The 25,161-nt window shown below is 39.2% G+C and overlaps 1 protein-coding gene across 1 annotated transcript in view; it reads left to right on the top strand.

The window, feature by feature from the left end:
• KCNMB2 (potassium calcium-activated channel subfamily M regulatory beta subunit 2) overlaps window positions 1–16,602 on the top strand; it is a 33,095-nt gene extending 16,493 nt beyond the window's left edge. Inside the window, exons 3-4 of the mRNA XM_049629581.1 lie at window positions 1,705–1,900; window positions 16,210–16,602. Of these exons, the coding sequence (XP_049485538.1) occupies window positions 1,705–1,900; window positions 16,210–16,494 (481 nt within the window). The 3' untranslated portion in view covers window positions 16,495–16,602. The remainder of the gene's footprint in view (window positions 1–1,704; window positions 1,901–16,209) is intronic.
• The last annotated feature ends 8,559 nt before the right edge of the window (window positions 16,603–25,161 follow it).

Genomic DNA, 25,161 nt, shown 5'->3' with positions numbered 1-25,161 from the left:
CATTTTAATATTTGCCCTAGGTTTACTGAATAGATAGGGAGGCAATTAAATACTGAGACAGCAAGTGTATTCCCCCTGAGTAAGCCACATGATAAATCCCCACAGCCTCTCTAGCTAACTGTTGTCCATACATTGGACACTTTGAGCACAGGGGAGACCAGCATTGCTGTAACTAATGGGGAAAGTCTCACAGTGGTTTGGCTCAAAGGAATGAGGCCCTTTCAAATGAAAAATTGAGATTTCGATCTGAAAGAGAATCAAACCATTTTGTGGCATTCATTTATCCACCTAAATTAATACTTTCATTTTAGAAGCAAAATCTAGCTGAAAGACAGTAATTTGCTAAAATTAAGGCATCATCTTTCCCATTTGTGGCTGCTCTGCTCTGTGTCTCTGATGCCTTCAGCTGTGCTCCTTCTCAATGAAAGCGCTGATGCCTCAGGCCTGAGTGTTCACTGTTTCCAAAACCGCTTTCAGATCTTCACATCTGTGCTTAGAACCATCTAAGACTTTTTTTTCCCCTTTGTATAAGCAAAATCTGACCATCCATATCCTAGGAAAATACAATTTGCCACGCCAGAGGGGGTCAGGGCCAGTAACCTGCCTCCGGCATAAAGCTGGACATGAAAAGGGAAGTCAACACATGTCCAGCAAAAAGAAAGAGTATTCATCTGTGAAGAAAATGTGCTGTTTTCCAATCACAATGGTAATCAGCTTATACCCAGAGGCAAAACTTTGATTGCTTGTGTGTCTCTTCTTAATCACAAATGTTACCCTTGATCATAAAATTACATGTATTTTAGAAGGAAAACTGGCCAATGGGCAGCTGGAGGTTTGTTTACTTTTTCTTTTTTGATCTTTCTAATAGAGGTTCCCAGGGCACTGACATGAACCCATTATCTCCATGGAAGGGCCTCTCTTCCACTGTGTTCAAAGGGTGTCAGCGCAGTACCACGGAATAAGCCTGGGCCTTAGAGAAATGCCGGACTGGGTAGAATCGCCATTTCCATCGCTTTACTAGCTGTGTGCCCTTGAATGTTTCCTGATTTCTCTGACTCTCAGTAAACTCACCTTAAAAAAATTCAATACCCAACCTATAAAGTTTTGGAAATGTATACAAAACACCAGTTAGGGTGAAGACAGATGCTACAAGTGATCGGTTTTGGTAAAATGAAAGGGTGGAGTTATCTTTTCTCCCTTATTAGAAAGACCATACAAAGAAATGTATCACTGACCTCGTATCTATCAAGTTAGATGTCAAGTCCGCCCACCCTCTGCCATCTTCCCTCCGCTTCTCTCTTACACCTCTGCTACCTACAAACTAGGCAGACACTGCAGAGGTGAGGACTGGGGTGTGACGGCTGACAAGATAGGAATGCAGGGTGACTACAAGTGTGATATAAAAGATGCCTTATGCTTACCAGCGAATTTGATAAAAAAGTAAAAATCTAACTTAAATCAAGCATTGGATATTATAGTACATCTGATAGAAGTCACTGGAAGTTTTCAGGTGCCAGGCAGTTTATCCATCTTTATATTGTACCTTGCCTAAAGCTGCTCAATTCAAAGGCATAAACTATAACAAATAGATTGTACGATAGATTTGGATTCTTCAGGTTAAGGAGCTAACAGATGATCCCCTCTGATTATGCCTTCCTCGCCCTTAGTGTCTGGGCCTGTGTTTATTCTCCCCTCTCTCTGTAGCGTGTGGACTGAGGAGTCTCAATGCACCTTGGTGAATGCGTCCATCACAGAAACATTTAACTGCTCCTTCAGCTGTGGTCCAGACTGCTGGAAACTCTCTCAGTACCCCTGCCTCCAGGTGTACGTTAACCTGACTTCTTCTGGTGAAAAGCTCCTTCTCTACCACACCGAAGAGACCATGAAAATCAATCAGAAGGTAGGAGCTTGGCACACACACACACACACTGCATTTCGGTCACCCTCACAGAGCTCCTGCACTCAGCCCTCTGAAGTCCTCCCATGCAGGCATTTCAAAGGAAAATACCACTGGAAAGCGGGCCCTGCCTCATCCATTCACAGAACTATTTGACTCTTGCCTGGGAGACATTTATTTTCTGTGCATGTTGTGGACAGATCATTCCCCCATTTTGTGGTAGTGTGGATTTACCCTTTACTTTCATCTAGGAGAGTAAACATCCTATCATTTCTACACAAATAGACTAGGTCGTTCAAAGCAAACATGCAGCTTAGTCCAAGTGGTACAAGCCAAAACAAAAACAAAAAAACAAAAAAACAAAAAAGAGGTATTCGTCATATACCTGAGAGCACTAGGGTAAAACTGCCTTTTGATTGCCACAGGGACATAACTTAATCCCTCAGAGCTTCAGCTTCCTTTTCTCTAAAAGGAGAAACAACAATGGCCATCTTGCAAAGTCATTTGGAGAATCAGAGCTGTGTATGTAAAGTGTGCAGCAGACCATGGTCCTTGGCACAGGGGAGACCTTCAATCCATGGTCACGGTGTGTGTGTCTGTGTTTCTCTCCTCATATGCACTAAGTTCAGAGAGGCTGAATTTTCTAGAGCCGATATATTCAACTCCACAAGGTAGATGGACAACAAAAGTGTATTGTGTGAAAGCTGTACAGAACACTTGCATTTCTAAGGTCTGAGATGATGAGTAACGTGTCAGCAGGACCAACCTGCTATTATCAATGTTAAGTTAAATATATTGAGTATAGGATTTATGGTAGCAATTTAGATATGCCAAGACCACCTGATGTCACTCTCCAGTAGGATAACTGGCTCTCATTACTAGGATACAAGCCTCATGAACCATACTGTTTCTGTAAAAACTTTTATTTCCATCACAATTATCAGCACCTAAATGATACAGGTTATATGTATTGAAAAAAATGCAGTAGTTTGGAAATTAGACACTAGAACATCGGACCTGTTTTGTGTTATATGGACACAAAGGAAGAAAATCCACCTTGCATTTTGGCCACAATAACTTGAAAGAATCCTTGCAGATATCTCTGAGGACTGAACATAATGAATATTTCAGAGACCATCATTTGAAAATGTCTGCTCTGATTTCCTTTCGTTTGTGGCAGCTACAAGTAATACCAATCCTAACCCTGTTCTGCAAATACATAAAGCTTGGCTCTTGCACAAGTGTTTGTTTTTCAAGATCTTCCCTCAAGTCAGATCTTTAAATCAAAACTGACCTGTAATGGCAAATGCCTATAAAACTCTCAGATCTCTGTGGAACTGGAAATTGGCCAAAGTTGAAGAGGCATCAAAAAGTAGGACAAATTTCCCTTTCCTCATTTTGACATTTTATCACTACAGCCCTGTGAATTCATTATTTAGGCTATAAACAGGGAGTGAACCTACCATAGAAAGTCTCAGTTAAAAATTTAGGACCAGTATCTGTCTGTTGTCAGCATGATACTAGGTCATTGTTTGGTTTATTTGCCCCATTACCTTGTTTTTAACCGTGGATTATAACATACAGAAACACGCAAGAAATCAAAGAGTGCAGCTCAAGTATTCATCACAGAGACCACCACGAGGGTAAAGAAATAAAACATTTCCTGCACCGCAAAAATACCCCTCACGTACCCTCTCAATAATAGGCTGTCTCTTGCCAAAGATAACAACCATCCTGACAATATGGTAATTACTTTTTTAAATTTTTCTTTGTAGTGTTATCACCTAAGCCTATATCCTTAAACATTATCTTTTAGTTTTGCCTGGTTTTTAAACCTGATATAAATGGAATTATACAGAATATTTCCCTTTGTGTCTGACTTCTTTCACATTATACTTAGGTTTGTTAGAGCCATTCCACTTGGTGACCATTCATTCATTTCCATTACATATCATATCCCACTGTATGACCATGCCACTTTATTTATCCATTCTACTGCTGATGGACATTTTGAGTCCTGTACAGTTTGGGGCTATTACAAATAATTCTGCCATGAATATTCTTGTATATGTCTCTTGGTGCACAAGCATGCACATTTCTGGCAGATATAAACCTGGGAATGAAATATCTAGATCAGAGGGTACACACATCTGAAAGTTTAGTAGATAATATCAAATGGTTTTCCAAAGTGCCTGCCCAGCTACACTCCCACCAACTCTAAAGATATGAGAGTTTTTATTGTTTCAAATCCTTACTGACATCGCTATCATCTGCAATTTTAACTTTAGCTAATGTACTGATATTTCTTTGGGATTCTGATGACTAATATTGTCACATTCCTTTTCATTTATTTATTGGCCATTTGGATGTTCTCTTTTGTACAATGTCTGTTGAAGTCCCTTGTCCATTTTTCTATCAGATTATTTCTTCTTCATATTCATTGTAGGAATTCTCTATAACTAGATATGAACCTCTGTTGGTTACATGCATTGTAAATAACTTCTCTCATTCTGTGGCCTTTTCAATTTCTTCATGATGTCTTTGAATGAAAGAGCTTTCTAATTTCAGAATAGACAAATTTTTTTGTCAGTCTGTTTTTGCTGTTGTGGTGGTTGTTGTTTTGGTGTTTGGGTTTTGGGGAGGTTTTTTTGGTTTGTTTTGTTTTTCTGGTATTTTTTTGTCCTGTTTAAGAGTCTTTACCTATCCTGAGTTCATGAACTCACTCTCCTAAATTATCTTTGAGAAATGTCATTATTTCTCCTTTCATATTTAGAATACGATCTGCCTGGAATTGATTTTTATGAAAGTGGTTTCTTTCCACTGCCCCCACCCCACACCCCCCCACCCTCCAGCCACCACCTCCCACCACCACACCCACCACTCCCCACACACCCTCACCCCCTGGCTTCCCAAGACTTTATTTAAATTCAAGTTGGTTAGCATAGAGTATAGTATTGGTTTCAGGAGTAGAATTTAGTGATTCATCACTTACATGTAACACCAAGTACTCATCACAAGTGCCCTCCTTAATGCCTATCACCCATTTAGAACCATCCCCCACCCACCTTCCCTCCAGCCTGGTTTCTGGGTTTCTCTTTTTTTCTCATGTGGATAGCCATTTGCCCAAGTCAATTTATGAAAAGACCACATTTTCCTCACTGGATTATTTTATAATCTCATCCCCCCCTTTTTTTCTTGGATGTTATCTTTTGTATTACTATTCTTTTAGGATTTAGCCTACAGATTACAACTTGTGATATTGACTAAGGACATTAAAACATCTTAACTCCTACTTACTATCTTCCCAAGGTATATATTATTATTTTATTCTATATATACTTTTTTTTTCTTAATGTTTATTTATTTTTGAGAGCGAGAGAGAGAGCACAAGCGGGGGAGGAGCAGAGAGAGAGGGAGACACAGAATCCAAAACAGGCTCCAGGCTCTGCGCTGTCAGCACAGAGCCCGACATGGGGCTCGAACTCACAGACCACGAGATCATGACCTGAGCCGAAGTCAGACACTCAACCGACTGAGCCACCCAGGCACCCCTTCTATATACACTTTAAATTCATGCAGACATTATTATTGTTTTTGTAGGTGGTAGATATTCATTTAGATGTGTCCTCATGATTCTCTATTTTTATTATCATTCATTCCTTCCTTTATCTCTGTTTTTCCATCTAGGATCATTTTTCTACTACATAAAGAATACTCTTCAGTATTTGCTTAGTGCAGTATCTGCTCTAAAGCATTATCTCAGCTTTCATTTGTTTGAAAATATTTTTATTTCATTTTTATTCTTGAAGGATACATTCACTGAGCCTAAAATCTGAACTTGGCTGTTATTTTGTTTCTGCACATCAGAAACATTCCATTGTCTTCTGGTAAGCTTTATTACTATTTAGAAATCAACTCTCAGTCTAATTGCTGCTTCTTTGAAGCTAATCTTGGTTTATTTTACAGATCATTTTATTTGGTTTTGTATAGTTTAACTCTTAAGTGGCAGAGAGTGCATTTATTTTTATTTAGCCTGCTTACTGCTTCCCAGGGCTTCTTTTGCGGTTCCTTGATGTTTTTCCTCAATTTCAGAAAGTTCTCAGTCAGTATTTCATCAAATATTCTCTACTTTGATTCGCTCCTGTTTCTCCTTTTGGCACTCATACTGGCCATATCTCTCTTTTTTGTAGCTATCCTCTGTTTAATCTCTCAGTGCTTCATCCCCAATACTGACCTATCTTCTAATTTGTAATTCATTCCTCAGCTTTGACAAACCTACTGTTAAACCTACCCATTGGGTTCTTAGTTTCTCGTATTGTATTTTTCATTTTGGGAATATCCATTTGAGTCTGTTTTATCATTTCTAGTTTTATGAAATATCTCATGCTTGTCTTTTAAATCCTTCAACATTAAAAGTAAAATTATAGTTATTTTAAAGTTTATCTTCATGACTTCAATATCCAGAGACACTAATGTGTTATTTTCTTTTCTTCTCTTGTATGTTTTCATGTTTGTCTTGTAATATCTAGTTATTTCTTATCAGGTGTCACATTTGCAAAATTATTTATAAAAATAATTTTAAGCCTGGGATGATGTCATGATGTCATCTTTTCCAAATAGTATTTCTATTTGTTTCTGTACGTGATCATGTCATTCTGACTTCATAAACTGAGATATACAAGTCTGAATTGAAGTCCCTTTGGAGATATACTTCAGGTTGCCATTATTCCTAGAATGCAGTCCCTTCAAGGTCCCAATACAGTGAATGGGGGGGGGGGGTCATTGGGGCCCCTACCTGATAGATCTTCAATGATGGTTCCTGCCCCTACCTCTGCAAGGCTGTCAAAAATTCTGTTAAGCTTTCTAGGCTTTCAGTCCCCTTCTAGAATCAGCACATACTCCCAAGGGAAAGGTGGCACCAAAGGTGGCTCAGCCTTCTGGCCCCACAGCTCTTCACGCTCTGGACAGCTGTCCTCTGCCTTTAATCAGAAGCATATTTGGGGGGCACTTGAGTTAAGTCAATCAATTAAGCATCCGACTTTGACTCAGGTCATGATGTCGCAATTTGTGAGTTCAAACCCCGCGTAGGGCTCTCTGCTAACAACTCAGAGCCTGGAGCCTGCTTCAGATTCTATGTCTCCCTCTCTTTCTGCCTCTCCCCTGCTCGCACTCTGTCTCTGTCTCTGTCTCTCTCTCAAAAATTAATAAACATTTAGAAAAAAAAACAAGTATATATATTGAAAATACAGTTACCTCCACATCAGAAGGTCATTAAACCACTCTTCATGCAACATGGGGAGTATTCAGGATATTCCTATAGAAAACATAAAAATATTCTCTATGTGGAGCTCTCCTTCCTATTACCCTCCCACAAGCTTACAGTCTGCCCCAGAGTTGCCAAGAAATGGGTATTGTTTTATTGAGATACATAAGTCACCACTGACCATGTTTGATCTGAGAAAACAGGAGGCAAAAGGATATCAGTCAGGCTGTCTGTATCTTTGTAGAAAATATCCAAAAGAATTTTATTTTTAAATTTTCAATCTCTCATATATTCTTTTTTTTTTTAAGCCTTTAAACCCAGTGCCCAGCCTCTTGTCAATATTACAGTTGGAGCTGCTTAAGCTGATAAGCTGGCATGCTCTTGTAGAGCAATTGGCTGACTGTTCCTGTTTGCTGCAAGTGGGCTCAAGGGCCCCTGCCTCTCAAGGCCGCAAGGCTGTCAGAGGAATCACAAACAGTGGCTGATGATTAATTCACTATGGTTGTTAAATTCCTCAATGCTGATCTCCTTTGGAAGTTTAAAACCTATTCTGCCCACCAGGGATTCTCAAAACATGACTCTGTAGTTTGAGAGTGGATTTAAAATGAAATTTGGTATAAAACAAGAAAACGTATCCATTAAAGGGGTTCTGAACTCAATGCCAATGTGTGTGGGGCGGGAAGAGATGGTGTTTCCCACACCATCAAGTAATCCTCCAAAACCAGCTGAGTGTCCTACAATTCAACTCAAATCTGACACTATCTACCCAGAGATAGCATTAGATTCCTTACATTAAGAGCCTGTTCCAAAAGACTGCCCCCACCTCGAGTTCAGATGCCAGTCACAAGCCCAGGTTGTCAGAGATTCCAGCAACCCCTTCCTTAAGTTCAATTAATTTGCTAGAGTAGCTCACAGATGCAGAGACACATTTTGCTTATTCGATTCCCAGGTTGTTTTAAAATTATAGAACTCAGGAACATCCAGATGCAAGAGACATATAGGGCAAAGTATGGGGAAGGGCACAGAGCTGCTCCAAGCATGCCATTCTCCCCAAATCTCCATGCGTTCATCAACCCAGAAGCTCTCCTAACCCTGTCCTTTGGGTTTTTATGGAGGCTTCATTATATAGGCATGATTAATTAATCCATCAGCCATTGGCAGTTGATTCACTCTCCAGCCCTTCTCCCAGGAGGTCAGGGGGGTAAGACTGAACATTCTAATACTCTAATCACATAGGTGGTTCTCCTGGCAGCCAGCCCCAATCCGTAAGTGTGGTCCCAAAGTCACCTTATTAATCTAACAAAAGACGCCTTTATAGCTCTTATCACTTAGGAAATTCCAAGGGTTTTAGGAGCTCTGTTCCAGAAACAGGAACAAAGAACAAATATTTATTTCTTATTATAAATCGCAATATCACATCCATTCTTTGGTTATGTGGGATAGTACCATATTATATTATATTTTATGTACAATTGTCATAGGGAAGACAGCTATTATTGATGTAATAAGTTCTATAAACTAATCAATTATTTGCAACTCCAAACTCACCATTGTCCCTCACTTTGTCATTTTGAAGCTTTTGGGGTTTACAAAATGCAGAGAATATACGTATCTAGACAGGGATTTCTCAACCTCAGCACTATCGATATTTGGGGATGTGGGGGCGCAGGGGATAGTTCTTTGTCATTCTGTGAGGGTGGCTTCTGTCCTGTTCAATGTAGGATACCTGGTCTCTGCCCCCTAGATGTCTAGCATCCTCCCCTCTCCAATTGTGACAACTAAAAATGTCTCCAGACAGTGGCAGAACAAGACTTTATGTAACTTTGAATGTAGATGCTGTAAGATCCCAAAATCCTAAGCAAAGTTTGGAAGCACTAAAGTCCTCTACATTGTATTGGTAGGGTAAGGGTAAAAGGGAAGAAGGGTAAAAGGGTACAAGTGAAGTTGAAAATCTAGACAGGAAAGAAAAGAATCTGATATTTGTCAAATGTCTGCCATGTATAGTGTCCCTAGCACTATGCTAAGAACTTTACAAAGATCATCTCATTTAATCCTGACTAAAACCATACTCCTAAAACAACAGTCAGATTTTATCAAGAGTTTACAATGTTCCAGGCACTGTATCATATTAAATATTTTACATGAACTCACTTATTTTTTTTTAACGTTTATTTTATTTTTGAGACAGAGAGAGACAGAGCATTAACGGGGGAGGGCCAGAGAGAGAGGGAGACACGGAATCTGAAACAGGCTCCAGGCTCTGAGCTGTCAGCACAGAGCCCGACGCAGGGCTCGAGCTCACGGACCGCGAGATCATGACCTGAGCCGAAGTCGGATGCTTAACCGACTGAGCCACCCAAGCGCCCCTGAACTTACTTAATTACAGCAGCAACCCCACATTTTAGGTACCACTATTATCTTCACTTTTTGCAGTAATGGAACTGAGCTCAGAAAATGAAATAGTTTTCCTAAAGTCACACATTCACTAATTAGGTCTGAATAAAACTCGAAGTCTCTTCATCTCATCCTACTGTTAAAGAGGAAAACATGAGAGCATCCCCTTGAGAGGACGAAAAATCTAATTCTATGAAATATTTATCCTCTGATAATACGTTTTAGTGTACAGGTGAGAATCCATGCCATTCCATCATATCCCACGAGCTGCTTAGAAGCAAAAGGTCATCGCACCCAGAGTAGAATTATCTGTGATCCATGGGGAAGGTCAGGGCTGTGTATTCATCACCAGTTTCCAAGAATAGATACTAAACAGATAGAAGTGAACCCTGAAAGGGGGCAGAAGACATGCCTGGAAATGTGACGTATGAAATCCCCATAATTAGCACTTTAAATTGAAGGATATCTAGGAGATTTTGCTGAAGCTACCTATGGACCAGAGATTCAGAAATGCTTTTATGATTGACAAAGTTTAGTCACTTCTTGCCAAAACTGAATTCTGGGACATCCCAGGGCACCTTTGTGCAGAAATGAAAGAATGTGCCCAAAAGGACCCTGAACTAAGCATCAAGAAGAAAAGCATGGAGACATAATCTATTCCTTTCCAACTGCTGAGAAAGAAGATCATGTCAAAGGGCAAGGTCAGAGGACGTGTCTGACTTACTCTAATCCTAACTGGATACACTGTGAACTGGGAAGGGGGATGCCTCTGTGGTTTAGCCATCTTGGGTATTGACTAATCTCAAGACTTCAGGTGGCTTGTATTTAGTTAGTAGACTTCCTGGGTCCTTTTAGCTTCTTCTTTACTTCAAATCAGGCAGAAATGCCGTAACAGCATGGCAGCTTTGGGAAACACAAGAAAGGAACACTTCTCTCCGGAGGGACCTGTGTCTCGATACTGAAAGGAACATTAGCGCATAGCAGAGTGTGAATGCTGTTTTCCTTTCCTCTTGCAAATAATTCAAACAGTCCCGCTTGCCAAGATCAAGCAGACAGTAGATTCTGTGGGATTTTTTGGGATTCACTTTTTTTTAGAAGCCACGATAAGAAACAAGAAGTCTCAAAAGGGAAAGAAAACATCCCGACTGACTCTCTCTCTCATCTCTTTTGTCCATCACTTATATCCAAAAAACTCAAAAGTTTAAAATACATTTGTGGACTGGAGTAACCCAGGGCTTCCAGCAGGTGATCTCTATATTCTCTCAACATGCGGATCCTTTCTTCTTCTCCAGCACAGAACACAAACCCTGGCATGTCACACAGTGGACCAGCTTCATCACCACATGCAGGACATTCGTTGTTTGAGGACATGAGAAACAATTCCATCTGACTCTAGAACCAAGAATATCTATGTTTCACATTAGCAATCTTTATGTTTTTATCTCATGGCCATGGTGGGCTTAGGATGCCCTGGCTACTAACAAGTTCTGAGAGCAAATTCGTGGTCCCCCCCATGGAGGATATATCTTTACTGAAAACCTCATTAGCTTCATTCCTGGTCCCACTGTTATCACCCCATCCTTGCTTTATAACCTCTTCCTGTTTCTTTCTAATGATCTGCCTTGTGTTATTTATGTTTTTTTAATGTTTACTTATTTTTGAGAGAGAGAGAGAAAACAAGCAGGAAGGAGAGGATGGGGGCGGGGGCAGGGCAGAGAAAGGGAGACACAGAATCTGAAGCAGCCTAGGCTCCAGGCTCTGAGCTGTCAGCACAGAGAGCAATGCAGGGTTCAAACTTATGAATCATGAGATCATAAGCTGAGCCAAAGTTGGATGCTCAACTAACTGAGCCACCAAGGTGCCCCTATTATTTACGTTTTTGATGCCTGTGTCTAGCATGCCATCAGGCACATTAGAGACATTCAACATTGATTGGATTTCATTAAACTTCTAACCACTCTCTGAAATAAAACTCTTCTCTTTTTGTAAAAGAACAAATGAAGAACAAACCCTTCCCTTGAGGCCCCTTGATAGCCCCTTTCCTACCAATATAAAAAAGAGAGACTGGCCAGTGAGGTTACTCAGCCAAACCATCCCCTTCCCACTGCCCCCCACTTCTCCCCACACCTTTTATGTTTAGGGTGAAGGCCTGTCACTATTTACTTTATACATGCTTAGCAAAGCATGTCTAAGCAAAGCCCAACAGATAGTTCCTCAAAACTTCTGTCCATCATCAGAATAAAAATAACTCCAGTGATATCAAAGATTCTGGAAGTGAGGTTAATAAAAGCGAATTTTCAGCCACTTTTCAAAGAATTGTAGAAAATATGCAATGCTGGGTCTTCATTGCCATGTAAGGGCCACAAGACAAGTTGTCAGGACCCAGGTTTCTTCAGCTAAGAGAGGAAAGGCCATACCCCTGAGCCAGCTTGATGGTTTTCAATACCAAAGAGAATTTAAGGGATTTGGGAAAGCAATAAGATTTGTTAACAAAACTCAGGATTGAGAACAGGTATGTGAGACTATGTCTTCCACTGAATGAGCATCTCAGAGGCTTGAAAGGTTTATATATTCATATGTTAAAACACAAAAGAAAGAATGACTCAAGGCCATGGTAAAAAAATTACCATATTTTTATTAGTACTTAAGTGTGTTGTGTGTATAAAATTATAACTCATATGTTCCTTTATCATATATATCATGCAGAGTCTAAAAGTTAAATCTTTCCTAACCCACCCCTCCCACTAAAAAAAGAAATGATCTAAAATGCTGGGATTTTTATCTTTTCAATCCACATTATATTTTCCAAATAAACATAGATCACTTAGTAAAGTTTCCATATGCTGAAATGCATTCTGCGTATTTTAAACCAAACACAGAAAATGATCCTCCAAGCATGTGATAAAATCATAAGATCATTAAACCTTCACCCCAAATTCACACCAGCCTCAGGAATGTACACATGGCTAAGTTTGAGCCATAGAGACAGAAACCTAGAATCCTAGTGTAGGATTCAGCATAATGTCAACTCTCCTGGGACACAAAAGCAAGGACCATAACATAAAAGCCATTGAACGGCACTCCCCCTGTGAAAACCACATAACTAATAATTTTGCCCTTCTTAGAAGTTTCGTAGTTTAGTATGCGGCACTTGGTTGAAGACTTTAGAAGATCATGTGGACAATGTGATATTCCAATAAGAAAGTACATAAATGAAAATGTATTGAGGCTTTAGGCATATTCATCATTTGCTCTTCACACAAAGCCTGCCCGGAAGGCTCTGTTAACCCCTTTGTACAGATAAAGAAGTTGATTCTGAGGAGCCAAGTAAATTGCCTATAGAAACACAGTAACCAGATCTCCTGAACACAGCTTGAGCTCATTATGCTACCGCATGCATTGGTCATGACAAAAGAAGGATTCATCAATAATAAAAGTAAATGAATGATTGACACTGGCAGAGTCAGTCCAATCTCTATAGAACATGCCTTATCTGGCCATTCCAAACGTATATGAGACCCTGATAGTTTGAAACTTTAATAAGGAATAGTAAACCTGTACTAGATCCTTCCTAGACAGTCTCAAAAGTACTTTATCTCAGGACGCCTGGGTGGCTCTGTCGGCTAAGCATCTAACTCTTAATTTTGCCTCAGGTCATGGTCTCATAGTTCGTGGGATCAAGCCCGGCATCAGGCTCTGTGCTGACAGCATGGAGTCTGCTTGGGATTCTCTCTCTCCCTCTCCCTGTGCCCCTCCCCTGCTCGTTCTCTCTCTCTCTCTCTCTGTCTCAAAATAAATTTTAAAAAAACTTTTTAATACTTTACATCTCATTTTACTTGAAAGAATCTTACCTAGTGACAGAATTATTGTTATTTGACTGACAAATGCTTCTTCAAAAAAAATTTTTTTTAAGCCAGATCAATTCACAAGAGCATAAGAAAAACTCCATTTTAATGGAATGCCAATTTTACTGAGATCATTTCAATAATTTGGTACTGTTAACCACTGAAACCACTACTATAAACTGTCTTGGCACAAAAATATACAGAAGCCTGATGCATTTATGATCTAAGTTGGCTCTGTTCAAATTCAACTACAAATGGCTTGTCTGTGATGTCTTTAATGCTTTGCTTCAGAAAACATTTTTTAAAGCTATAAAGACATGAGGCAGCTTTGAAGAAGAAAAAAAATAACAAAGGTAGGTATCTCCATCCTGCCTTAAACTCTTTTGATCCAAAAGGCATCCAACTGGTAGAAAATTTGTTTCATGGAGTCATAGGCTAATTTTGTACTAACTTGTAACTCACTGAGAAATTCTGCTTTTTTGGAGCTACTTTCAGACCCTTAATGTTGTTCTAGTGCCAGCTCTCTGCTGTACTCATATTGTGAGTGTACTCACATTTATTCTTAGCTGATTACATGGGAAGGTGTCAACCAGCCCTGCTATGAGAACATTACTTTAAGCCTGGTTTACGATTAATACCAGCATACTCCATCTCCATTCTTAACTAAGTAAGACTCTTCCTGCTGTTTATAGTCAAAGAATCCAATGATTACAGCACTGTAAACAAAATAAGGGAAAAAGAGTAATCCAAACATACTCCATTAGCGAAACCCATTCCATTTCTTTTATATTTTTTTTTCCTGTGAAATCTACAGGTCTAAATTGTTCTGGAATTCCAGAATGTACCTTAAAGGTCAACAATACCGCACCTCATTTTGTGTCTCCACATACAGTTGTGTGAGTTGTGCACTGCACAACCTTTGGGATACCAGTCACACTGTAAAAAGTCATAGATGTGAATATTTGTAAGCACAACTTGTAAGTTGGCAATAGCAGTAAAATATGTGAGGCTTTTTCATAAAATAAGTGTATTAGGACAATTTTTTGACAGAAAAATAATAGTGTTCCAAAGAGGGGACAGAGCTGTCTAATTTACACCAAAACATTATATAGATTAGCAGTGATCTTGTCACAAACCAATTCAATTCAGAAAAATCAGTTAAATTAATCATTTGATAATGTGTATAACAATAAGGCAGGGATTTTTTTTTCCTGTTGAAAGGCAATTATGATAAAGAGGGGAAAGAGTTAGCTAAGGACTCACACATTTCCCTGGAAAGTGACTTAAATCACTGTTAGGGTGGCCAGTGACACAGGTGGCAAAGAATTGCACGGAGTGAAGCAACAAGCAAGACAAGAGTTTATTTACTCTTCAAGGGAGGAGAGAGGCCAGCCCACGTTTCTGTTAGGCTGGGCCTTTTAAGGTGTTTTGAAGGATGTGAAAGGGTTGCAGCTATCCTCTGGGGAGAATGTGGGGCTGGGGTCAACTAGTGGCCAGTGGAGCAAGAGGGGGCAGGTTTCTCAAGGGGTTCTGACTGGGGCTCATCTGGGATGTGTGTTGTGGTCAGGCTAGAGAAAAACATGTTTTGTAGTCGGGGTCGATTTTCTAAGAATGTAATGCCCTGGGATCTAGAAAAACAAAGAGTTAGGGCCTAGTGCAGATCCCTGTGAGTTTTGTCTGTAAGGGTGGCTGGGGTGGGAAGGCAGGAGGGGGTTTGAATAGATTTCTTTCAATCACTTTTTTCCTAACTTTTTAAAAAATCAGTTTTGTCACTGCCCATTGACAGGCCAAGGGAAAAGGGGCACAGAGATTTCATCTCCTTGAAGACTGCTTTTTAAATTAGGAAAAAATGTGTTCCAAAGTATATGCAATAAATAATAAAAACTCAAAGTTCTTTAATTCCATCTGTACATAGAGAAGTGGGGAAGAGAAAGAAAGGAAAGGCAGAGGGAACAGAGCAGAAAATATAAAGTGAGGTGAGGAGTCGGGGCAAGGCAGGGAAGAAAAAGAGACACAAAGAAAGCAATCCAAGAATATAAGTATGTAGGAGGAAAGGAGAGACATGTAGAAGAGATACAACAGTAAAGATAAGAGAGGAGAAAAGTTCAAAGGAAATATAGTGTAAATTTTCAGATGAGTGCTGCTTGAAGAGAAAACTCATTTGGTTCTGTTTTATTTTTCCCTGGCTTATGGAAAAAGTTGCTTTGTCATGCTATCATGCTCACTGAGCATGAACAATTCATCACAGCTCTTTAACTAGTCAGTATCTCTACCCTTTCCAGGATTCTTTTTCAGCAACTCACCAGAGGTATAGCTATTTCCTTGGCTACTATAGCAAGGTGACCAAGGTGACTTGGCTGAATAAAGTAAGCCAAGCAAAAAGAGAATAAACTACTTTCCCTGAGAGAACTGGTAGCTTTTGATATTATATGGACAGCCGTGGATAGACAAAAGACAGAAATTGACATTCTGATTCCATGGAAAAGTGTGTTCAGTAGGGAATAATTAAAACTCACCATACTACGGTGAAAAGAATCCATTGGAGTCATCCAATTCTAATCAATAATCAAACTATACATGGGTGAACTATTTAGGTCCATGTGGGTCAGATACCCAAAAACATTGTCTTCATTACTGTGTGAGATCTTAGGGTTTCTGGAGGCACTGGTTTGAATACAAGAAGAAAAACCATCATGATTATTTCACAGCTCATTAAGCTGACCTCAATATCCCATCCCCTCCCAGAACCAGACATACATAAATACACAAAGAAAGTATCTTCTGGTGACAGTTTATCTCATTTTCCACAGTGCTCCTATATACCTAAGTGTGGAAAAAATTTTGAAGAATCCATGTCCCTGGTGAATGTTGTCATGGAAAACTTCAGGAAGTATCAACACTTCTCCTGCTATTCCGACCCAGAAGGAAACCAGAAGAGCGTCATCCTCACCAAACTCTACAGTTCCAACGTGCTGTTCCATTCACTGTTCTGGCCAACATGTATGATGGCTGGGGGCGTGGTGATTGTAGCCATGGTGAAACTCACACAGTACCTCTCCCTGCTCTGTGAGAGGATCCAACGGATCAATAGATAAAAGCAAAAGGGATGAGATCATTTTCTTTAAAGCTCAAATACTGTTTTCTGTCATTCTTCACCAAAGAACCTTAAGTTTGTAATGTGCAGTCTGTTATGAGTTCCTTAATATATTCTTATATGTAGAGCAATAATGCAAAAGCTGTTCTATATGCAAACATGATGTCTTTATTATTCAGGAGAAGAAATAACTGTTTTGTGTTGGTTGGTTGTTTTCATTATCTTGTTTTGATGCTGGAACTAGTACTTCCTTCTCTCATTCCGCCAAAACAGGGCTCAGTTATTCATTTGCCAAGCTTTGTGGAGGAATGTAGACAATATCAACACGATAAGGTCTGTGTTCTCAATTGTCAGATCTCTTGAAGACATTTCTGCAATATTTTTCATCATTCATTGTTTACTAAAGCTGCAGCCAAAAATGTTCTTTCTTTTCTTACTCAAAACTGAGCCCTGTAGCAAGTGAAGGGACCAGATTTCCTAACTAAAGGATGTTAAGCATTTTCCTTATATTTCTACCATATCACTGTAAAGAAGAGAAAAAACCCAGACAGTTATTTCTCTTTTATTATTTTCTATTCATAACTTCAGATTTTTTAACTGATTTCCAAAAATAAGCTGTTTTCATCAACTGATTCTATAATCTCTTCCTGTGATTTAAATAGAAAATGAACAGAGCCCTTTTCCATTTAAGACCCTGCTACTGTGTGAGGAGATAACACTTACAAAGAGTTTCATTACCTGTGAATTGACTGAATGTTGAGTAGGTGCACCACTGCAATCCAGGAAAGTCTATGTCACTAAGATATTTATGTGAAAATCTTTATTCTATTTCAAGTCAACTGTTAGATGGTAAAATTAAGATCCTACTTGCTGGCCAAGACTGGTAGACTGATTTCAGTGGGTAAATCTACTGTGGCAAATTAACATATTGCAATGTTACTCTTTGGGAATTTATGTTTAACTTAACGAGTATGTAGTCTCTCTTTCTGACAAGTGTTCCCCATTGGGATTTTAAAACTATGTGCACAGAGTATTTGTCTCCTCTACATGTTTTATTTTTCTATTTACAATTCTCTTATTTTTTGCTAGATTTTATACACAGAGTAGACTTTTTTCCTAACACACACTTAAAATGAGTAACAGCTCTAAAGGAAGACTTTGTTCACAATGCCATTTACTTATTGTGTTGAGGGGGGCGGGGTGGAATGAGGGACTGATTTTAAACAAAAACATTCCATCTTTTATTTAACATCAATATCAAAAGGGAAAGACACACATCTATCTTTCTCATCTATATTTAAGTACCCTTTTGTAATGTAGTATCAAAGTTTTCTACAAATTGGAAAATTTTACAAAACATATTTGTGGAATGAATAGTGAAACTAATCTGATGAAGTGGAAAATATCCTGTAATACTGTAATTCATAGTTTGACTTTCCATAAGCACATAAATCCTTAGGGTATAATCAGGACTTCAAATGTGTAATTAAAATTTAAACAAAAATCCATGACATCAGCAAGATTTGAATACCTCTTGCGTTCTGTTCTAAGCTGACAAGCCCATGGCGGTCCAAAAACCTATGATTCACTACATTTACAGCATTTAAAGAGATTATAAAGAAAGTCCCTTTGACATCCAAACACATAAAACTTTCAAGCAATATTATGAATATTTGGAAAATATGATGGAAAATTCGACTCTTACTCTAAAAACATAATTCTGAAGATGATAGAAAAATCGTGGAGCTGAAAATTTATAATCTTCAATATTTCTTGAGCTTCCCTTCAAGTAATCCAAAGATGACTTTTTTTTTCCCTCGGACTTGTAATTAAAAATTCCCAACTAATGTTTCAGAGAAGAATGAAGAAATCTCAAAATAAAGACACCAAAAAGAAGTTAACTAGTGCCCTCTAAGTTCCAGTAAAACAACGGCCCCTTCAAGTAATTTAAATGTATCCACAATTAAATGCTCATTATTAAAGGAGAATGAACTGGGAATAATAATAATATCTTAAATGCTTTGCATGGGTTAGCTAATTTAATCTTTATTACAATCCTATTGGAGGGAGCATTATTATTTTCCCATTCTATAGAAGAGAATGTTGAGGCTTAGAGATGTTAAGTAACTTCCCAAAGGTTACACAGATACTCAAATGGCAGAGAGCTGAGAAAATACCCAGCCTGTACCTTCTCCCCCATTTCCATGGCTTTGGAGTATTGTTGATAACACTGAGGAATGCTAAAGTTGGGAAAGGATTATAGGGGTAAAAGGTAAAGAAGACCACTGAGCTGGAAGGCAAAGATGTCTTTCAAGACATGGTGACTAGATGACTTCAGGCTTCTCAATTAGTCTCTTGACTTCTTTAATTATAAGATTAGAATGTGTGGCCAGCTGATCACTGAGTCCCCTTATAACATTAACATTTCATCCTAGGTGTATGGAAGGAAGGATGAATACCATTCTCCAACCTTCATAGCACAGAACTGATCCTCAAATAGAACCTACACATATTTGTCCATGGATTAAAAACGGCCTCCCTGCTAATATTCCCCATAAGCCACATGTCCCTTCTTTAGGGCCCAAAACTTTATTTACACCTCCCAGAAGCAGAGCTCTGAGTCTCCACATTATTCAACAAAGATGATATCCCTTACAGAATACCTATACTTCCAAATCACTTTCATTAGCCAATTGGCATATCCCATCTAAAACTTTATTGATTTCAAATTCCCTGAGTTGTAATGATATTAAAACCCAGAAAATGGTAAATATACCAATGATTGCATGCAAATAGCCATAATAAAAAATATGGCTTTCTACAGAAAGCCACTGATGAAGTGCTGACTGATCATAATGATGGTGTAGGCAATCATAAAATACCTCTTATATAGGCCACGTGACATTTAGGGTTCCAGCACATTACTCTTTTCTCATTGCTGTAAATAACCAAAAAAAGTGATTATGCGTGGCATTTATATAACAAATATTATTTTCAGTATGTCAAGCCATAAACATCACATTTCAGTGAGTAAAACATCTTGGCACTGTAATCATTGACATTAACAGAGAGATCTGTTAGGACAGCAAAATAATCATTGACATTAACAGAGAGATCTGTTAGGACAGCAAAATAATATGAGCAATTGATGCAAGTGAGTTAAAACAATAATTTTAAAGCGATAATTTGTCATTCACAAGCACAATTAAATTTCCTCCCCTCCCCTGCCAAAATACTGAAGCAAACAATGCTCCAGCAAGCAAGGGAATTTTTGTCCTGATGAGGAAAAGGAGGTGATTAAAGGTTGGACATTGTTCCTCTTCTTCCCAACTTCTACTTTTTTTCCCTTTCTCTATGTAAAACATTCAGTAAAACAACCTCACAGTTCTGCGGTAACCACTCCAATGTATGTACCATGTGAGAAGTTTGACTCAAGGAACAAAGTTTCAGGACTCTCCTGAAGAACCTGTCAGGGTGATGTGCACAACAGAACTAAGCAGACAACTTTTTAGGTGAATCTGTTCCACCTTTCCATAATGGCAGCAACTGTAAGGAATAATACAAGTATACAACACTGCCTTCTCTCCTAAGAATGAGTTTGTAATTAACCAGAAGGGGTCAAGACAACGTATATGAAAAAGTAGAGAGAGAGAGAGAACAGTTAGGTCTCTAATTCACATCTGTGAGCATAATATCTACAGAGGGTTCATATGAGGTTGACCTGGGGTATATATGTAAAATGCCTAGCACTGTATATAGCATATAATAGATGCTTACCAAGTGGCAATTATTACTATTAATAGCAAAATGTAGAAGTAGTATTAATAGTATTAATCATATAACCACTAGTAGTACATAGTCTCTTAGAGCTAGAATTGCTCAAAAATGTCGTTTTGCCCAGAACTCACAGCAATGCCTAAATCGCTTCTACAACATCCTTCACAGGGATCATCTAGTGATAGGGATAGTTACTACTTGAATCCTGCCAGCAGTGGGATAGCTTACCAATTAATAAGACAATGCTGGAAAGTTTTCCTGATACCAGTTTGAAATCTGCCTCCCTATAATATCTACCCACTAAATTCACACAAAATCAGATCAGTACTCCTGTGTCACTAACTTACCCTATTAGTGCGATTTTATTAAAAAATGGAGGAGGGATTGGGGAAAGAGCAATTTTCATTTGTTTAGAATACAAAACCATGGAAAACCACACATTCAGCCAGGATTATGACATAAATTAAAATTTATAAATGACATCAACTTTAAAAGGTTAATAATATACCTATTAGAACCTACACATTCATAAATGATGAGCTAGCTTAACCCTCTGATGCCCATGTGAATTTTAATCCTGCACCATCTCTCAAGTAATTTCACTGTCTGAAATTCTACATTATGTTCTTATTCAACTCTGACACCAGACTAAGTTATCTAAGTAACCAGATTACTTAGGAGCATAGATATGTTCCTAACAAGACACTACTATAATTATTCCATGGATTCGCCTTGGCTAAAGTACCATTCTCCAGTGCAAGGCCAAGGAACTGGAAGGAAATGTCAATCTGTGAGCTCCAGCAGTGACTTTATGAACTAACTGCTTCATTTAGGTAGGAAGAAAAGTTGTTCTCTCAATATAATCACCTAATTAGGGCTTCCAGAACTGTTCTTTAGCCAGCTTCTTCAAAAACAAATGTAATCCCCAAGCCCTTGCAAGTTGTAATGTGGCTTGTTACCAACATAGTGTGATATCAGGACATGGAGAAGGCTCAAGGTCATCTACACAATTTCATCCCCTATTAGCACTGTTAGCAGTACCAGAAATTGCTTTGGGTAGAAATCACAACTTCCCTTCATAAAAATATCTCTGTCTCTCCATCTCCCTCTCTCTCTCTTTCTCCCTCCCTCCCTCCCTCTCCCTGTATCTCTCTGTTTCTCTCTCTCTCTCTCTTTCTCCTAGCTTTTTTTTTCTGTTGGTTGTGTTCTTAATCTTCATACACCAGCAAAGATGGCCCCATGGTGACAAAATTCCTCATGTCTATAACTGCAGGAGGAGACTAAGCCAGAACTCCGCTCAGTCCTCCAAACTGCCAGCTCTCTCTGTATCACTTGGCCACTACTGACCCACCCCAGTCACTACGGAGCAGCCCACTGGGTGGGGTCAAGTAACTCCTGAAGGAAAATGGACATGTGAAAGAAGAGAAGAAGGGGTGCCAGGCAAGCAAAAACAACAGATATCCACTACCGGCAACCTGGACCAAGTGCTTCTACCAACAGAGATTTTGGGTGAAGGAGAAAGAGCACTGCAGACGTGAGAAAAACTCATGGGACTGAAAGAGTAAAAAAGAACTAGTACTCAGAATTTACTTTGCAATTTTTCTATCACTCCCCCAGTTATTAATAAAATTTAAAAGAAAAAGAAATTTCTGATTTTCATTCAATGAGAGATGCGGGGATACTTTGGTTTCAGCAAAGGACACAAGGTTCCCTTAGAAACAACTGATAGGGCAAGAAGAGGGAAGCTAGGAAACAAATTAACTTAAAAGGGAGAGGATGATACGCCACGGGGAAAGGAGACTGGGAATTCGAAAATCTAATTAAAAAAACTATTGCTATTCATCCAATACTGAAGAATTTCTCTGTGTTTTTCTTAAGGGCCTTGGATTCTTTGGACTGATAAATACCTATTTGGACTAGCACAGATTCAGTTGTCCCATTTGCTGCTTATTTTGGAATAAATTCATTTAAGGAGCATATGAAGAGAGGAAAGCCTGGGTTCTTTCTACCCATTAACTGTTTCACACATCATAACATTTCAGAAAATGATTCCTTCTTGGACCATACAGTGAGAGAGCTTATCACAGAGATATCAACAAGAAGCATCCACGACCTTACCTACCATCTGCGATGCCATGGTGACCTCAGCATCTACACATCCATATAACACTTTCAACTTAGGTCTGTCCAAACTCATCAGCTTCCTCCAGCTGGACAGTCACCAAAGCTCAGTCCTTTTATTTGGTGCATTAAAACTCCAGCAGTCAGTGAGGCAGCTGTAAACCCTGACAGTTAGCTCCTTCCAGTGGTGAGGAAACACAGCAGGCCACCCCTGCATCATCCTTGACATGACAGAAGTATCCTTTTGGAACAATTAGCAGTATGTGTATCAGCTGCTGTAGCTAACATCTAGCAATACTGGGAAGAAAGTACAGAGTTTAAGCTCGGGGACTCATGTTGTATATAAAAGATATCCCTTCCGTTCAACTGTTGTGGCAAATACACAATTTGGTGCCAATACTACAGTTAGATCCATCTCTAGAAAGTCATAATCAGCTGAGAAATTTCAGCTTTCCTAGAAAAAGAAAGTGTTCTAACTACAGCTCTGGCATCCATCAACAGAAATCTCGGGAGCCAGGCCCAGCTCCACCAGCTGAGGCCTCTCACAACAAACTGGGTTTGAGCTAACACCAGTTTTGAAGCTAACATTTCAAAGAGGCTTTCCAGGCCTCCGTTTCTTTAAAAATGCTATCCTGTCTGGCTGAATAAATAACTCTTTAAATACTAACAGCCTTCAAGTTAGCCTGGCAAGCATCCAAGGCTATTTAGAAGATTCTGCTTGGTATGTTTGAAAAGCCACGTGTCCAAATTGTCTAATAGTAGAAATCAGCAACTCTCTCTGCTTTAAGAACGAAGCATTTTAATAGTTGAGTAGCCGCAGAAACTGAACATTTACCATTAAACTCAATTCAAAAAAAAAAAGACTAAAAAAAAAAAAAAAAACCCATGGAGAACTGGAACCTTAAAGAGGCCCTTCAGAAGAGCAGTTAAAGCCAGCCAGCCAGCCATTCACTTTACCTCTGATATCAGTGTAGCCTGTGATCCCTGAATAGCAGCCACTGGGAAAACTTCTATTGTATGGAAAGCAGTAAGTGGAGCCCAGAGTTACTTTGGCATCTGCAGACTTGGAGGCCTGCTAGGAAGTGCTTTGCATTCAACAGACTGTAGCCCAGCCCAGTGTTCTGCCTTTACTTAGGAAGACTTACACCCCAGAAACTGCTGTTGCCAAGGACTTGGATCATGGAGTGAACTGGCCCTTCAGATCCCCTTCCCATCATCACCCCCATATCCCCTACTCTTCAGCCATGGGATCAGTGGCCATCCCCAGTCTTCCAAATTCTTTCTCACCTCTGGGCCTTTGTGTTTACACTTTTCTCTGCCTGAGACTCCCTTCACCAACCTCCCTTCTAGCCACCTGGCTAACTTACACTCATCCTCTAAGATTCAGTTCAAACTTCATCCACACCAGTTGGTCGTTCCTGAGCTCCCCAGGCCCAGGCTAGGTGCCTGCCTTCTACGCTTCCATAACACCCCATTGCACCCCCTATGGAAACACTTATTACCCACATTATTGTCTTGCTTTATTTCTCTAGTACTCCTACAAGATTCTGGAGGGCATGGATTTATTTTATTCATCTTTGTTTTTTGTTAAATTCTTATCATCTGGTCTAATACAATTCCTGGCCCATAGAAGGGACTCAACAAATGCCAGTTAAATAAATAAATGAATAAGTGAATTATTAATAAAAAGTAGGCAAATTAAGTAGACTTCTCTGTACAGGAAGATCTTTCCAAATGACAATATACCTGAAAAGCCATCATTAGAGATCTGTTCCTTTTACTATAGATTCTGGTGATCTGACAGCAAACTTGCAGATGACCATAAGGCAATGCTGTCTCTCTCTGCCAATACGTCCTCAGTACCCTAGAACCATCATGCCAGAAAGCAAAGAGCAGGGCTGCAGGAAAACGTAACAGTTAAATTCTGATGGGAGACAACTAGAATCTTAAACCTATAAAATGAAATAATGCCCAAGAAGGGGAAGGTAGTCTAAACAAGCAATTAGCACACAGGCCTTGGCATCATTCAAACCCAAGTTTGAATCTTGGTTCTGCTACACACTAGCTGTGAGACACAGGGAAGCATACTTAACTCACTCATGCATCAATTTCTTCATCTGGGAAATGGGAATAATAATATCCAAGTCATAAGATTAAATGAGATAATATATGATAATGCTTAGCAAAATGTCTAGCATATGGTAAACACTTGTGGGATGACAGCAATCACTTCATAGTAATACACAATAAAAGTCAAAGGTTATTATTATTTTTAGTACTGAGCACGGAGAGTTTGGAGGCAAAGGTAAAAAGATGGATGCAGTACAAATATTATTAAAATGAGCTTCATGGATTCTACAATTTTTTCTAGGACTGACTCCAGCCTTAGCACCACCAAACAAAATCTCATAACTAAGGTCAGTTCTGGGAGACTTGAAAGCACCCCTATCAACAGAGAAATGTGGATGGGGAGTCAAGAGATTGACTTGAGATATTGTATCACATGCTCCCCAGTTTCTCTGGAGGAGAAACCTATGAAGAGGATTTCTGTTCACTGTCACTACCCACAAAGTGTTAAGAACTTGCATCAAACCTCATCTAGACAGTGCATGAAATCCCAGAAACATTTTTCAAAATAGAAGCACAAGATGCTGAGAAAACAAGCGTCTGAGTTGAGGGGCTCCAGAGAGCCACCTGTAAAAGAAACAAGGGTACAGGGAGAGACACAGAGGAGGAGGAGAACGTGAATATATACACTTGAACCAGAGTC

This window comes from Panthera uncia, chromosome C2, assembly GCF_023721935.1.
Source record: "Panthera uncia isolate 11264 chromosome C2, Puncia_PCG_1.0, whole genome shotgun sequence".
NCBI classification, from domain to species: domain Eukaryota; kingdom Metazoa; phylum Chordata; class Mammalia; order Carnivora; family Felidae; genus Panthera; species Panthera uncia.
The sequence above is the reverse complement of the archived record's forward strand: the minus strand, read 5'-3'. Positions and strand labels throughout refer to the sequence as shown.